Source organism: Acartia tonsa, chromosome 3 (assembly GCF_053477335.1).
Source record: "Acartia tonsa isolate MP-2025a chromosome 3, ASM5347733v1, whole genome shotgun sequence".
NCBI lineage: Eukaryota > Metazoa > Arthropoda > Copepoda > Calanoida > Acartiidae > Acartia > Acartia tonsa.
Window position 1 is genome coordinate 21,509,419 of NC_137262.1, and position 17,580 is coordinate 21,526,998.

General features: G+C 35.5%; 2 protein-coding genes across 4 annotated transcripts in view; one reads left to right on the plus strand and one right to left on the minus strand.

Annotated features, from left to right (window-relative positions):
- LOC145313631 (RUN domain-containing protein 1) overlaps positions 1 to 17,580 on the plus strand; it is a 61,241-nt gene that overhangs the window by 15,537 nt on the left and 28,124 nt on the right. For all 3 annotated transcript variants that reach the window (XM_080153118.1, XM_080153119.1, XM_080153120.1), the window contains 2 exons: positions 11,537 to 11,619; positions 16,159 to 16,231. In XM_080153118.1, coding sequence (XP_080009244.1) covers positions 11,537 to 11,619; positions 16,159 to 16,231 — 156 coding nt within the window. The remainder of the gene's footprint in view (positions 1 to 11,536; positions 11,620 to 16,158; positions 16,232 to 17,580) is intronic.
- On the minus strand, positions 23 to 9,953 carry LOC145312919 (uncharacterized). Its single transcript, XM_080152127.1, has 3 exons — positions 9,837 to 9,953; positions 5,608 to 9,535; positions 23 to 53 (listed from the first exon to the last, which is right to left on the minus strand). Exons 2-3 carry the CDS (start codon positions 9,255 to 9,257, stop codon positions 23 to 25), a joined length of 3,681 nt encoding a protein of 1,226 aa, XP_080008253.1. The 5' UTR covers positions 9,258 to 9,535; positions 9,837 to 9,953.

Here is a 17,580-nt window from a genome sequence, read left to right on the forward strand (position 1 = left end):
AAGTTTTCTTTTTTTTTATTCCTTAAACTTTAACAAATTGATCAAAATGTGGACTTAAATAAAGCGCAAGGTATTTCAAGATTTAAGATGCAGTTTTACATAAATATTTGTTGAATCAGGGACGTCCAAAGAGGGGGGGGAAGGGGTGATTGACCCCACCCAAAAGAAATAATCCTATAAAAAAAATTTCGGCGAGCTCCGCGCGCAATCTTACTTCCACTATTAACATCTTTTACCGCCCCCTAAAACGAAAGGCTTGGATGTTCTTGATCAAATGCTATATAGTTTCACCAGAATAAAACGCTTCTAAATCATGATAAAAAAGTTATAGTATGTAATGATCATCAAAGTAAACAATGCACTGGGTGTGTCTAAACAATGTCTATTCAAAGAAGTAAAATTTTTCCAATTATTAAGAAAAAAAATTTAAAAACATAATTAATTGTAAAACTTCCATAAAATAAATGAATAAATCAAATTAATCAAACATTTAAGTAAATATCAAAAATAATTTTTCTAGGGGCAATTTATCTTAGCAGGCTGCCAGGTTGGTGGTACCCTCCCCAAAACTAGTTAAAAGCCTTACTAGGACCTATTTAAAGCTACACTTTAAAGTAGAACATATTGGTTCATCAGTTAGCAATACTTGTAAGTTGATTATTGTGTTTTCATGTAGAGGAATTAAATACTACTAAATATTTAATAGTACTTCATTATTAGGTAGGTACTTTTTAACATTTTTAAATTACCCCAAAAAAAATTTAACCCTGGGATAAATTTTTTAAGGGGGTAATTACTCCCCCCTCCCCAAGCAAATTTTAACCCACCACCAAATACAAATTCCCCCCCCCTTAAAAAATGTTTTTCTCCCCAAATAAAAAAGCTTGGACAATGACAAATTTTGCTATTATATAAATGACAGAAGTATCGAAAACATTTACCTTTGATATATGACGAAGCCCAATCTGTCCCACTGACGAGAAAGACGATTCCCTTTTCTCCCATCTCTTTTGAAGAGATTTTCTTTCCCCCCCTTCCCTTTTTCTTTTCCCTTTATATGACGTCATATAATAATCGTCTTTCTCACAGTGCCACACTGGTCCGAAAACGGAGATTTGGGTCAACAATTCGTTTTCAGCCGTATTTTGGCCAATTTTGATGCCCAATACGGCAAAATGGGGGTTTTAGGGGCCAGGGAGTCCATTTAAGAGAAAAAAAATATATGACCTCGAAGATCAAAGACCGTTAAAATGACCTTTAAAGTCTGATTTTTGCCGTTCTCGAGGTTTTATTGGACATTTAGGGCGGGAAGGAGTTGTCAAATCAAGAAGACTCTGAAATACTTTTTTGTAGACAATTGCATTGGCTAAATATCATGTAAAGTAAAAATTTTTGTAAGTACAACCAGTTTTTCACTAGCTGCAAATTTCAAATTTGCGCGTTTTTAATTTTTAATATCTTGATTATTTTATCAAAATTTTCTTGATTTAATCCATTTAGAAAATATTATATTTTAAATCATTGTTATTTCATCTTACTAAAGGCTAATAAAATTAAAGCATATTTTATAAGGATGTGTTTGTTTGGGTGTTTGAATGTGTGTTTGAATGTGTGTGTGTGTCTCTCCTCACTCTACGCTACGACATAAACTAGGCGCGGATAAATACAGAGACACAAACACACACACACACACACGAAGACTTATAAAGAGTAGGCTGAAAGAATAATATCAATTATATGAATATAAAACAATAAAATTGACATTTAGAAATTTATTTTAACTAATCTACATGAAATATAACAGATTTTTATACTATTTAGCTATTGTCTCAACCATGACACTTTGGTTGAGCTTGGACTTCCGAATTAGCGGGAAGTTCACGAGATCAGTTGGCGAACATACAAAACCCCCAATACCAGGAACCATCAAGTTTCAACAGCAGGTTTGAATATAGATTTATTGATGAAATTATTTCAAAAGACCTGAAATTACAAGATCAATTAATAAACAGAATAAAATATTATTCGTTATCTTAAAACTTTGAGCACTAAAAAAATCTTTTTCTTTTCTTATGGTTAAAGAATCTTTGGAAACTTTGGCTTTTAAAGGAAAATTATTTGGTTTAATAAATCATTGTTAAATGCAACAATAAGGCACATAAAAATTACTAAAACATATATTAATCATAATTAAGTTTCATGCTTAGCTGGCTAAAGCCTTTTTTTAAAACTACATATAATCGTCCTATACACCATACTTCTTAATCAAATTAACAAATTCTACCTGAAGCTCTTATGGTTTCAAATCCCTGATATACTAGGGTAGTTCACACTCAATGAGACCAATGATAGGCCCAATTTTGTTCTCCGCAATCTTCACACTCTCATATCTCATTCAAAAGTAAAGAACGTGCGCTTCAAAATAAACAAACACTCTATGCCGCGCCACATTATGAAAGGAAAGCCCTAAAAGACGACATTTGCGCTTTGTTTTTGGTTTAATGATAAGGAATTTAATTTCGAACTTGATAAACACAAAGCTTCCTCGAAAAGAGGTTAAGACACACCCCCCGTTTGAAAGTCAAATTAACTTCCTTAACGAGATTCAAGGTTTTTTTTCGCGCTGAGCACTAGCAACATTTCTCACTAAACTCAACTCACCATAATCACATGAGAATGGCCACATCCCGAAAACGTGACAATTTTGCTCCTAACTAAATGAAACCCCGTGAAATGCATACACAATATTATACTCCTCACTAGGACTCATAATACCTCACATTTTAGGATAGAAGGATGGGGATTGGTTTGTAACATACAACATTCCATGCACATGACAATCACAAGATCACATACACAATCCTAAAATAGATAGTCCTATTAATCATGATGTTGTAAATATAACAACTATACTAAATAATAATCATTTCATAATCAATAGGCAATAAATCATTATTAATAAATCAATAAGTACCTACGAAATCAGGTTGAAATGTAAATGTAAACAATAATGTAAAAATAAAACGAAATAAATCTTAGACAAGAAAATTAAGATTTATAGGTACTTAAAACTAAATTTGTTAAGCATCAAAAAGAGTAGTAAGAAAAAATTTTTCAAAATCCTTGGGCAGAAAGTTTTTCAAACCTAATGAATAAGAACTGTAATATCTTAATCAACAATAAAACTTTTTAATACTTAAAGAATAGCAAAATAATATCTTCGTTAGAATTTTCATTGAAATTATGAAAAAATACCAATTTTTCTTTGTAAAAAAATATGAGACTTTAAATATGAATTTTCAATCATTCCTTGATCTAAATAAAAATGTTTTACTTGATTGAAATTCATATATAATTTTTTAAAAAAAATCTGCTAAAAAAAATACTTGATTTTTTTTCTTAGAATAAATATCGAATCACGCAACCTCGACACATTTATTCCTTTTTGTTAAACTTTTCAGGTAAGTTTTAAAATGAATTGTACTTTTGAAAAGAAATTAACTCAATAAAATTAAATTTGAGCATATGAAATAGAAGAATATTTAATCGCATTTCATTTGATTCTTATTTTAGGCATGAAAATAGGCATATGAAAAATGTGGCTTTTTACTAAAAAAAACTCAATTTCCATAAAATAAGAATCAATTATTAATCATAATTTTTAACAACTGCCTGACTGATACAGCATGTTCTTCTAGGGGAGATTTATCTGTCAGTCTGAACAAGACTCTTGCCGTCTTTCTTCCATCCTCAATTCTCGTCACTCGGCCCATCCTCAAACATCTCATCAGCGGATTGGTACTCGTAACCAGAACTACATCTCCATCAGCTAGTGGCTCTGCCATCTCATCCTTCCACTTGGACATCCGTAATATCTTCGGTAAGATCTCCTGGCGGTAGGCAGTCCAAAACTGGGCAGATAAATCTTCCAACAACTTCAACCTGGAGGAAATTTGGTCCTCCGGTTTCATCGCCACATTGCACAACGGCTGGCGGTCAACATTTCCCAGCAGCTGGCCAGGGGTAATCAGCCGCCAATTCTCCACGTCGTTCGCAGCTTCAATCGTCAGTGGTCTGCTATTCATAATTTTGCAGACCTCCGCCAACAGCACCAGGAGCTCGTTGAAATTAACAGAACTGTTCACCAACTTCTTGGACAGCAATCTCTTGGTTAATCCCACCATTTTCTCAGCCTGCCCAACATAATGGTGGGCTCGGGCCGGGATCTGAGACCAAGAAAACTCTACCTGGCTGCCCAACTTCTGCTCTAAAATCTTGCGAGCACCGGATAATTGTGTGCCCATGTCGCTTACTATGATCTTCGGCAGACAATGAACAGCTTCCAACTTGCGCAGGGACAACAGGATACTGCTGGTATCATACTTTTCCAAGGCATCTAACCACAACGCCCCTGAGAATCTGCAGACCACCACGAACACCCACACCTTCTTCGTTGCTGTCTGACTCCTCGTTTTGGCGGCAGCTCTCCTCGTAACCAGCGGACCCATCAGGTCGACTTGCACAGCTTCAAAAGGCCTGCTCGGGACCAACTTGTCAGGTAACACCTCCTTCATGGTAGCACGACATTCCTTAGCCCTCTCAACACTGCAGGGCCAACACTTCTTCACTTCCATGATGGCCAACCTCCTTGCCTTCACAATCCAGCACCAACGGCGGCTCTCAGCTAAAGTTCCACGGACACCAGAGTGAAGCTCAACATGCGCTTCTCTCATAAAAACAGCAGCTAACCAATTACCAGGCTCCAAAATTATTAAACCTGGCATGTCTTCAAATATCATTTTACGGCCGCCAGTAATGGCGTCAATGACTGGCTGTCCTCGACCAACCATTTTAAGAATCCTCATCTCCCTGGTCACATAATTTCCACCGGGACCAACGACAGGCCAGGTCAATGATACTTCATGCACTAATGGATTTAATGACGCATAATTGCCTTTAGCATCATTTATCCACTCATCCTCTTGGCTTCGTGACACAATGAAAAGTTCCGCCGCCGCCATAAAATTGTACAAAGACGGCTTGTACACAGCATCTGCGGCTGCTACATGACTACCAGCGGCTGTAGTCTTACCTTCTTGTCTGCTCTTTAGCTTCTTCAACCAGGTGTTCGCAACTTGCAGGACAGCTGCCATAATACGTTTGGCCTGTCCAAATGATCTCCTGTGCTTAAACCTAAAGACATCTTCAGCGGCTTCTCCGGCAACTTTCATTGAACATAACTTAACCATCTTGGTATTCAACTCCTCTGGGGGTAAAACCTGCTTGACTTCTTCGGCAGTTTTCACCGGCCACGCACTTTCATCCTGGCGCAACCATTCTGGGCCCAATCTGTACCTGGAACCTGGTCCCAAATCTGATACCTTGCAGGTGCTTCTGGTGCCCAAATCTGCAACGTTTTGCGTCCCCGGGACCCACCTCCAGTCATCCTTGTTGGTCGCAGATTGAATTTCTCCAATACGATGAGAATTAAATGTGTTCAACATAGCACTGTTGGAAACTATTTGTGATAAAACACACGATGAATCAGTAAAGTACATCACTCTGATAATATCAAAGGGCAGGGCATCTCTGACGGACTTTGCCAACCTTGTGGACATCTGGCACCCCATCAACTCAAGGCGTGGAATTGATTCACACTTGACCGGCGCAACTCTTGACTTGGTGGCTAGCAGAAACGTTTCAAATCCTTGTCTAGTTGGCCACCTCAAATATGCATTACTTGCATAAGCCTCTGATGACCCATCCGAAAACATCATCAAGGATGGAAGGCCAGTTGGTTCATCCGGAACCACACAACGGTCAAACTCCAATTTAGCGACCTCAGCTCTGTCCTCCAGCGACTGAACAAGTTCATCCCGTAGACTTTTTGGAATGAAATCTTGCCAGCCCAAATTCAGCAAACAGGTTTTCCGCAGGACAAGTTTAATTCTCAACAGAATAGGGCTGCAAAGCCCGATCGGGTCGAAGGTTTGGGCGGCGAACCTATGGACCATCTTCTTTGTCAGATTCTCGTCCAAGGCGTCCTGGAGGTTGTACAAATCAGCATCCTCTTTCACCTTCCTTCCCTTGACTTTACCATCTTGGTTGACTCTTGTGGCGATGGACAACACATCGGTGGCTGGCTTCCATATCAGCCCGAGAACCTTGGTATGCTGGCAATCATCTCCAGAATAAATGACTTGTTTGAAGGAAAAACTACCTTTACCGATAATCCTGTCGGCCTCTTTCATCATCTCCTTGGCTTCTGGCTTCGATCCTGCTCCCGAAATAACGTCATCTATGAAGCTGTGCTTCTCAAGCTTGACTGCAACTGGAATCTGAGGTAACTTGAATTCCTCATCAGGGTAGGTAGGTATTTGTGGCTCCTTCCATAATTCAGGTTTGGCAACAATTTCACTACCATTTATTTGTCCCTCTCCATACATCTCCTTGACCTCTGCTTCACTCTTTCCGCCGAACAGGCGGGACGTCAACTTCAGGGCTGTAACTGCCAAATTTCCCGCAGCTAACTCGCCGAAATTCACAACTTTGGTCAGGTAAATTTCAAGTGGACCATCTGGCGTCGGGGAAAATAAAACTCTCTTCATCTGGCTGTCGAACTCTGTGGCCAGGATGGAGTTATAAAACTTGGAGATATCCGCGGTTATACCAACCTTGTAACCGCGGAAAAGCATCAAATGATAAAATATCTTCTGCATTGGCGGCGGGCCTCCCAGCATTATGTTATTAAAACTGGTACCCTTGAACGTCAGAGAACTATTTGCACACAATCGCATGGGTGTGGAACTTGAATCCTCCTTGAAAGCAACCACTATTGATGAACAAGACTTAGGTCCTTCATACTGCAACTCTTCAGGCGTGGCTTTTTGGAAAACGCCTCTTCTTATGGCGTCGTTGAATACCTCCACATACATTCCATAGGTACCTTCCTTGACCATCCTGGCACGATCCTTTTCAGCAATTTTGCGGGCTAAACTTTCATTGTAGGGTAAAGTGTGAGGATCTTCAATATAAGCATATTGACCTGTCCACTTGTTGGACTGCAAGTCTAGGGTTAAACCTGCCTCAATTATCCTCTGCCTCTCACGCTGGTCCCAGGTAGTGCCGTCGGCCATAGCCTTGCACTCTTGACAAGCAGTACATCCTGGACAAAGTGCCTGCGGCTGTATGCCAAACGATTCAGACGTCAGAAAGTCTGGCAAAGTGCCTCCACTGACACTGACAGCCTTATAAGCTGACTTTTGATCTCCAGCTCCACCATCAGCACTCGTACAGATAAAACCACTACCAAAAATGGTTCGCCACAACATAGACTGGCCCACTTTCTGGTAGGTTGAAGGAAACACGTCAGGATGTGTATTTCCAATGATGATATCTAAGCCTCCACTAATATATGTAAACCTTTCTGGCGGCATTTTAAATATCTCGGCGGCAGTTTCGGGGTGGACCGAGCGCATCTCGTTGGCCCCGCCGAGGGTAGGCATGACAGCTGCCTCAAACTCCCTCAGATTGCCGTCCCTATCCTTCAAATAAAACACAACATTGCGGCAGGAAGACTCACTGCCATCAGCTACAGAAATCGTTGTATATCTGCCAGTAGATTTCAGCTTCAACTTGTTGGATAACTTCTCAGACACAAGTGGCAAATTTGCCCCGGAGTCAAACATTACCGTGGCGTGGCAGGTGCCGCCGCCAGGTGCTACAACAGGAACTAACTGAAGTAAGAAGGTACAGGGGCTGGGTGCAGAACTTGACTTGTAAACTGTATTCACACCAGCACTAGCCTCATGGAGTAACCTGGAATGGTATCTGTCGCAATTATTGGTACCACAAACACCAAGCTTATCAGACTTATTACACTTGTCAGCAGTATGGCCGTCACACAAGCAGAGTTCACATAACTTCTTCTGCTGGACAACTTTCTTCCGGTCAACCACATCCATCTTCTTAAACGTGAGGCAACGGAAAATCGGGTGTTTCTCCTTGCAGCTCTCCACAGGACATGCACTGTTCCACTTGGAAGCCTTGCCCTTTCCAGCCTTTCCATTCTTATCGTCGCTGCGGCCAGATACTTGCGCGGCGGCAGCTCTATCACGATTTCTCTTGCCGGCGCCACTATCATAGGACATATCACCGGCCAACATGGCACCTCTGGTCCTCTCCAGCAGTTCAACAATCTTCGGGATGTTTGGTTGGTTCATGCTACCAAGCTCCATCATAATTTTGTCCCTCAAATTTTCAGGGCACTTGTCTTTAAAAATATGAATGAGAGTTAGGTGGTTGTAATCCTTAGCTGCAGAACCAACGATGGCTTCTACCTCCTGCATCATGCTCTTGAAGGTAGCAATTGCGCTAACCACGTCCACAGGTTTATCCACAGGTTTCATCTTGTTCAACTTAGTTAAAATCCTCATGAACCGGCGAGTGTTTGATAAAAACATCTGGTCAAGAAACGCCCATTGTTCATTGTGATCTCTAATCGCTGACACTTGCTTGCGTAGTTCCGGGTTGGTTATCACCTTCTCCATACACAACATCAGACTTAACCTCTGGTCAGCAAATCCATAACCAGAGCATAGATCCTTAAAGACCTGTTTAAAGTTTGGGTAATCCGTGTCAGTACCGTCGAACGACGGCAACAAACTGTTGTCCCAGCGCCCATACTGCGGGTTGGAACTCCGAATATCCACAGCAGACATACTTCTGGAGAGCATGGCAGGTGTCCCACTCTCATCCAGATTAGATGAACGACGTTCCATCTCTCTAAGCCTTCGGTACATATCACGTACTTCTTGGCGCAACTCCACGGAAATTTTAAGCACTCCCATGTCCATCTTCACCTTCTCAATGACGTCAAGGTTCCTGGCGACAGTGCTTGACCTCGCGTCATCTGAATCATTGTCAAGCCAGTACAGAATTTTTGTACACTGCTCCAACGACGCATAAACTTTATCTGCAACAGTTTTCTGCTCACTAGCTTCATCCAAATCACGCTTAAACTCGCGCAGCTCACTAGTCTCCACGGCAGGTTTTAGACTTTTTATTAGGTCAGATTGGTCCTTGACCTCACTAAAAATGTCACGAATTGATTTTACATTCACATTTTCACATGAACTAAAACTTTGGCAGGCTTTTAGATTGTCATAAAACAATTTTAACTGTTCATCAAAAACTTCTAGCCTTTCACTGCCAATAGCGATAGCTCGCTCAATTTTCTGCTTTTTGGTTAGTGGCATATTGATTCACTAGGTACTTATTTCACAGAAAAATTGTCACAGTTTATTGCATCAATAATTCACTAGATGCTATTGATCTCTTGATGAATGCTAACGCCTATTCATCAGATATTTTGAAATTGTCTCAACCATGACACTTTGGTTGAGCTTGGACTTCCGAATTAGCGGGAAGTTCACGAGATCAGTTGGCGAACATACAAAACCCCCAATACCAGGAACCATCAAGTTTCAACAGCAGGTTTGAATATAGATTTATTGATGAAATTATTTCAAAAGACCTGAAATTACAAGATCAATTAATAAACAGAATAAAATATTATTCGTTATCTTAAAACTTTGAGCACTAAAAAAATCTTTTTCTTTTCTTATGGTTAAAGAATCTTTGGAAACTTTGGCTTTTAAAGGAAAATTATTTGGTTTAATAAATCATTGTTAAATGCAACAATAAGGCACATAAAAATTACTAAAACATATATTAATCATAATTAAGTTTCATGCTTAGCTGGCTAAAGCCTTTTTTTAAAACTACATATAATCGTCCTATACACCATACTTCTTAATCAAATTAACAAATTCTACCTGAAGCTCTTATGGTTTCAAATCCCTGATATACTAGGGTAGTTCACACTCAATGAGACCAATGATAGGCCCAATTTTGTTCTCCGCAATCTTCACACTCTCATATCTCATTCAAAAGTAAAGAACGTGCGCTTCAAAATAAACAAACACTCTATGCCGCGCCACATTATGAAAGGAAAGCCCTAAAAGACGACATTTGCGCTTTGTTTTTGGTTTAATGATAAGGAATTTAATTTCGAACTTGATAAACACAAAGCTTCCTCGAAAAGAGGTTAAGACAGCTATTTCGTATGTTTTCATTTTGTTTCTCAAATATTACTCCGCAAAAATAGATCCTTCCCCCCTCTACGCGTTCGGAATAATTTTAAATTACAACATCGATGAAATTTAATCGATCTAATAGTTTTTAAGATATTGCACAAAACGAACAAAACCGGATGCCATATATATCGTGAAATATGAAGTTAATTACAATATCAACAAATTCTCTTTAATAAACATGCGAAAAGCTCAGAGAGTACTCAATAAGAAAATTTTGCCAAACCTACCCTTATCTTAAAAACTGAGAAAAAAAACACATTTTTGCATTTTGTACCATTTTTTGTGTTATAAATAATTTTTGAACTTATATAGGACTTATTTTAGTTGGACAATTTCCAACATGCGGATATTTGATTTTATCAGATTTAGGCAAGTATAGCCAATTTAACAATGTCAATAATACGTTCTTAGATTTTAGAGTTCTGCAGCTTTGGCCCCAAATTATTTCAAAAAACATATTATCAACATGAGTTGATATTTAAAATAAAGGTGGCCCAGGATGTCTTTGAAGGCTGGCAGGTCAACTTTTGTCTAAATTGATGGGTAGGAAAAATTGAATTGTTGACCCCTCCGGACCAGTGTGCAGTGGGACAGATTGGGCTTCGTCTTGATATATTAATAAACCCGTTGTACAAACTCAGATGAATACAATAAAATTTCCATTCTAATACTCATTGAAATATTGCATTTCTTCAACATTATAGTAATTTATGCTGCCCTTGTAAAAAATTTGATATTTTTAAAATTATGTTAACCTACAATTACTTTATTTAATCTTCTAATATACTGTAAAATACAATATATAAGAGTTTTATATTATTATGTAAAACTTGTCATGTTTGGAGATGGCTAAAAGTTCTAGTGTATAGCTTGCCGTACTAAAGGCTATAGAAAGTACCATTACTGTGATGTCAAGCGTGCGGCATAAATTCTGTAGGAAGTGATTCCACCCCTTTGTTTGACACTTGAATAATGTTGTCACAGATGTCTTGTAATAAACCATTTAGACCAACCAGAAACAGCCTGGCATTAAAAAAAGGTATAATTCTAAATTTCTCGAAAATCTTTCAGCGTGGTGTTAGAGAAAATTATATAAGCTATGCAAGTTTGAAATAAATTTGACGCACAAACATTTCTACAGAAGCAAACATTCATATTCTAGATTCTAAACAAAACAAAAAAGATCCAGGGTTGTATTGGGTCTTCTAATTCTTTTAAAGCTAAGTTCTTCACTAAAATTTAATATTCAATAAAATCTAGAAGAAGTTAAATTTTCTTTAAAATACCCTGATAAAATTATAATCAGACCAATTTGGGCCATTTTAATGCTGTTTTGTTCTTGTTGCATTGACATAGATTAAGGAAAAAAATAATTTTAGGTAACAGACATCACCCGGCTCTCTGAAGAAGAACTAAAATTGGAAATTGATAACAGATTGGCTGAAATAGTAAATCCTTTAAGGTCAGTTTTTTTTTAAATGGTTTGGCTCATTGACTAGGGAATGCGATCCAGACAAACAACTCTTACTGAAACCCGTTTTCCTTATTTCTCTTCTTCTTACCCACTTCCCATCAGCTATATCAAAAAACAAGTTTTGCGCCAACTCTACCCCAACAAAATATTTCATTTTCGGATAATTTCAAATGGAATTAATTGGCTGAATAGCAGCCCCTGGTTTGGCTATAATGTTCTATTTCTGTGTAAATCAAAATTAGAGGTTTATAATAATCACAAAATGTTGCTTTTTAGTATAAATATACTTTATAAACATTGATTATAATTTATAACTAAATATAAAATATCGAAAATCTCTAAATTGATTTTTATATCTTTTTGAAGAAAGGCATCTTGATTTCACTTCTTCCACCAATTCAATCCGTTTAAAATTAAAAAAAAGATAGAAATCTGTAGATTTATTATGAATGTTGTATGTTTGCTTAGGAGTTTGTTAAATTCCTTATTATTATAATAAGGATAAAATTTATTGATAGATATCTGGAAACAATAATCTTTTGAGTATGTTAAATAGACTATAAAAGTTGGAAAGATTTTTGATCAATATAATAGATTTGAAATCTGCATAAAATTTTAAGGATTTTTTATAAAATTCGTTTTTTATATAATTCTTTATTGAAAGGCGCAAATACGATTTAAGTTAATAAATTTTGACCAATAGGATAGCTGGATTGGAAACTACCTACGCTCTAATTGGTTGAATGATGTACGTCACTTAAGCTGCTCCAATCAGAGCGCAGATAGTTTTCAATCCACCAATCACAGATCTCAAAATTATTTAACTTAATTTGTATTTGCGCCTTTAAATAAAGAATTATATAAAAAACTAATTTTATAAAAAATCCTTAAAATTTTATGCAGATTTCAAATCTATTATATTGATTAAAAATCTTTCCAACTTTTATAGTTTAATGTTAAAAAGACATGAATGGAATAATTCACGAAACCTTTTAAAAATGTATAATGTCTTTTGAAGCATTAAGCTAAGAAGAAAAACGTAAAATCTAGGAATAGATCTAGCACCCCAACCAATAGGAAGTCTTTATTAAACTCGGTGAAAATGTGTAGAATGTTGACTTAATTAATCCTTAAAAATTTCAGCTGTTTATCTTGAACAGGAGTCGAAAAAATCATGAAAATTTGAAAAACTAGGAATCGAAACACCCCAACCAATTATCACATCTTTAAAAAAAACTTTGTAGAAATGTGTAGAATGTTGCCTAAATTAATCCCTAAAAATTCCAGCCGTTTATCTTGAACAGGAGTTGAGATAATCATGAAAACTTAAAAACTAGGAATCGCTCTAGCACCCCAATCAATATACAAATCTTAATGAAACTTAGTATAAAATATGTAGTCTGTCTTGAAAAGGAGTCAAGAAAATTACGAAAACAAAAAAATGTAGGAATCGATCTAGCACCCCAATTAACAGACAAATGGACAAAACAATGTATGGATTAGATGCACTTATGTCATAGGAATCTTCACTAAAAATTTCAGCTGTCTATCTTTAATAGGAGCCGAGAAAATCACGTTTCACCCACTTTGTCTCTAACAGACGGACGGACGGACAGACGGACATTTCGAATTATAGAGTAGCTTTGATCCTAAAAATAGAGGGAAAGGGATGGGGGGGGCCGGGGGGTGGTTAGTTTTTATTAATTTTGAGATCATTTTAGAGGACTATGGTGTTTTATATCAAACTTGTTTAGCCTGTAAGTTTCATAATATATTTATTCTTGTAATTGTATACATTTTTATATCCGCAGAAAGCTGTGTATAATTCGATGCGAGAAATAATTATTTTATATGTTTATGTTTTGTTTGTTCTTAAACGAAAGTACAGTAATCTTTTTTTTTTTAAAGCATCAGTTTTCATGAAAACTTTTCTTGTTCAGATTTCTTTCTGACCTGATAAATTCTAATATTCGATATCCTATATCCACATAATACAAAATTTCCAAAGATTCACTAAGTTACAAGAAAAGTTTTTATGTGAAATAAGTTTGAGAAACTTAAATTATGCGAGCAGGATAAAAGCGATCCTAAGAGTTCAGGATATTTTCATTTGGATTTGAAAACATTAGTAAAAGTTTAAACATAAATTTCTATCTCTAACAGTAAATTTCTCTTACTAAGAACAATGAAGATAAGGAAAATTATTTTTAACTACATAGATTAAAGATCAGCCATATATCAAATGAGAAAGTTTTTAGGTTATACTAATCTGTGGAAAGGTTTGTCTCAGGGACAAGGGATGGTTTATTATATGAAAACTATTATTCTCCTGAGATTACACCGATACAATAATTTTATATAGTATTTTGATTTATTTCCTAATGAAGAATAAGCAACGTCTCTATTTTTGTTTTGAAAAGAGAGAAAGAATTTTTTTCCAGAGGCTTTGGAGGGTAGAATCTGTAAAATATTGCAAATAGTTTGGGGGAGATATTTTTCCTAGATATAAATCATCTCTTTATTCTGGTTCGTGGATGCTATTAAAGCATAAGTTCTTTTTGCAGGTTTCAAACACAATTTCGGTATAGAAAAGTAGGAAAAATTAGTATATAAACTTAAAACTTGATGGCCAATTAAAAATATTAATAAATATTAATTAAATTAATATATTGTGCTAATATATTTATAAAGAAAAAATAGATGATGTAAATCATTTAATTTTTTACACAACATAATTTTATTCTTAAACTTCATTTGTAAACTTTGAATGAGGATACTCAAAGTTTTTGCACAAAATCCTTGGAAGAAATTTCCTGTTCTGATTAAAAAGCATCTAATGGAGGCCAATATTTGTCCATCAAAGTCATATATTATGCATGTAGTGTGTCATTCCATAGTATGTTTATGTATGTGAGATTGTTTGTGTGTTCTATTGGTGCAGACACAAACTAAAGTCGATTGAAGAGATTTTAGGATGATAGAATAAATATTTATGACTCATAAATTAAATGTTTGGTCTTCTTCATGTATTCTTTTTCTTGCCCCTAATTAAGAAGTTGAAAATGAACAAGCACGTCTAGCTTTTTAAATTCTGTATACTTTCTCTATCTGTAAAACACACGGGCAGGATCTCTTGCTAATAACTTTTTTCCATAACTTATGATGTGTGGAAAGAGTATAAAAATTTTGTCTGATAAATGATGTTAGACCCTGCCTTTGCCTTCATGGTTTATGCGCATTCATTTCAGTAAAAGATAAAAAAAAAATAGCAAACCTTTATAATTTTCTCATCTTTACTTTTTTTGGATTAAATCTAACATGTGTTTCTATTATTAAAATATTTAGTAAAAAATAGTTAATAGATAATATACTTCATTTTGTTTCCCAAATTTTTTTTCTGTATCCTTATAAATTTAAACATTATTCTTTGATGTGAGTTCTCCCTATCCTGTAATAGATCAGTTTTTTTTCGGATAAGAACATTAGGAATAAAATCTATTCTTTCAAGTAATGTCTATCTGCCAAAGTAATTAGAAGTATGTTTTTAAGTCTCTAAAAAAATTTGTGTAACTTGACTTTTTTTCAGTTTTTTTTTCTTCCGTTAAACCCATCAGTTCCATGCGGTTTCTTTTTGTTTCTTCTTCTTCCATTTTCTTTCCAAGTCTAAATAATTTTTTATGCTTTTTGAAAAATAGACTTAAAGTTTTCACTTCTTCCACCAATCCCACCAAATGTTTTTTTCATCATTTGTGTGTCCCTTCGGACATCTAAAACGAAGGTCTCAAAAATGTTTGTCTTTAACTTAATTATGATTTACAAAATTTTCTATCTTCTTTCTTTAATGAATTTAAGCAATATAACAGTAATTAAAAAATCTGCTTCTCGTTGATTTTCTTTGGAAGTGTCTTTTATTTAACCGAGCTTAATTTCTCTGCTGCACGTTGTGTAAGGCCGTGCTGGCCTTGAAAGCGAGTCAACGAGGAATTAATCTTATTATTCAACGGTTTCACTGCTAAGTAACAAACAATTTGCATGTTCTGCTATGATTTATTTAAGAATAAAGCATCAAAAGAAATGCACTATAACAATAAGATATTATTAGAACACATTTATAAAGATCATACGAGAAATAATTATTATTTAAGATAATAACAGCTGAAAAGCTTTAAGCAAATCATACGAGAACAAATATTATTTTAATATACAACCAGAATGGATTATATTTAAGCGAGTAACAATGTGTTTCATATAAATGCGAGAAACAGTAATTATTACATTTTCATAAATATTGTCACACACAACATTACAGATATTTATAGTAGACATTTTGAATAATCCCTATATTATCAAGCCTAAACAATCTAGCACACTAGGTTTACATGTCTGTACACGAAAGGACAGTAGTCTTGTTTCAGTTTAAAAAGGCATCAGTTTTAATGAAAACTAATCTTGTTATCCTTAGTATTTTTAAAATATAATTTGTCTTAACAAGGACGATTAAATAATAAATAATAAATTTATCTGTAGAATGAAGAATCAATTAGTGGGACAGCTTCAGACTCAGATATCAGATCTGGAAATGTTTATCAACTTTTTACAGGTAATAATTTGCTTAATTAAAAACAATCCTCTTTATTAGGTTCCTTCTTACTACAAATTATTTTATTAAGAAAGAAATCTATTATTTGGATTGCATAGGGAAGAATCCTTGCAAAATGAAATTTCTTTCAAATTACGATTTTTTGTGCAAATTTAATACAATTATTTTTATTTTTTATTTATTTATTATTTTATTTTCTTTTCTTTTATTTTATTTATTATTCATAATTTATTTACTAGGGTTAACTAATATATTTGTATCGACTTTTAAATTTTTTGATTTAGTTAATTAGTAGTTAAACGCATCTACATATCGGACATATTTCTATCAGTTTGTAAAATTTTTTTAGTTTTCACTTCTTCCACCAATTTTTCTTACTGCCTTCTCGTAATTTGTATGTTCCTTGGGACATGTAAAACGATGGTCTCTAAAAAGTTTCTTGTTTGTACTTGTGTAACAACATCTTTACTCTAACACTTTTACACTATCTCTAGATTTGGCTATAGCAGGATGGTTTTTACAGTTTTGAAATTATCTAACCGAGCCTAATCTATCTAGGACACTTCCGCATCCTGTAACTTCAGTGTCTGTCAGTCCGTCTAATTAAGTTAGCAAATACTTAAATTAGAAGAATGATTCTTAATGTTTTAAAATTGTCTAACTAAGCCTTATCAATCTAGGACACTACGGACGTCAACGGGGGGGGGGGGGGGGGTAATGGGGCGATTACCCCCCCCCCCCCCCATTTAAAATTTACCCCGACCATTTAGGAGGGGGGTATTTACCCCCCCCCCCCCCCCCAAACAATTACCCCCCTAAAACAAATTTTACCCCCAGCGTAAAAATTTTTTTGGGGAAATTTGCACCCCCCCCCCAAAAAAAAACGAATTATCTCCCCTTAAAAAATTTTTACCCCCCCCCCCAAAAAAAAAAGCTTGGACGTCTATGGTCCACATCCTGTCATTTGTATGTCTGTCAGTCCGTCTAAATAAGCAAAATACTTTGGCTATAGTATAGCTAAAAGAATGGCTTTTACAGTTTTAAAATCGTCTAATCAATCTAGTAATTTAACAAAACTTTGACTATAGAATGGCATCAACATTTCAAAAAGGGTAACAGTTTTTTTTTTTATAAAACTAGTCTTGTTTCTCTGTATTTTAATAAAACTGTGATGATAACATCCATAAAGCCGATGCTCTAAAATCGGACTTTAGCACTAACAAACAATTTCTTGTTAATCTAGGAATTATTATTCTAATCAGATGAATAAAATAAAACTTTCTTGTAAAAAAGATCGGCATATTTTATATGTACACACAGACATTCTTGAAATGATGTACCCAACTGTT

What these genes read in the sequence shown, in the direction of transcription:
- LOC145312919 (XM_080152127.1), bottom strand. Translation starts at nt 9,257, where the DNA reads ATGCCACTAACCAAAAAGCAGAAAATTGAGCGAGCTATCGCTATTGGC. An exon ending in GGGTGCCAGATGTCCACAAG is followed by an intron (nt 54 to 5,607) that starts GTTGGCAAAGTC and finishes GCTTTATTTAAG; the next exon opens with TCCACATTTTGATCAATTTG.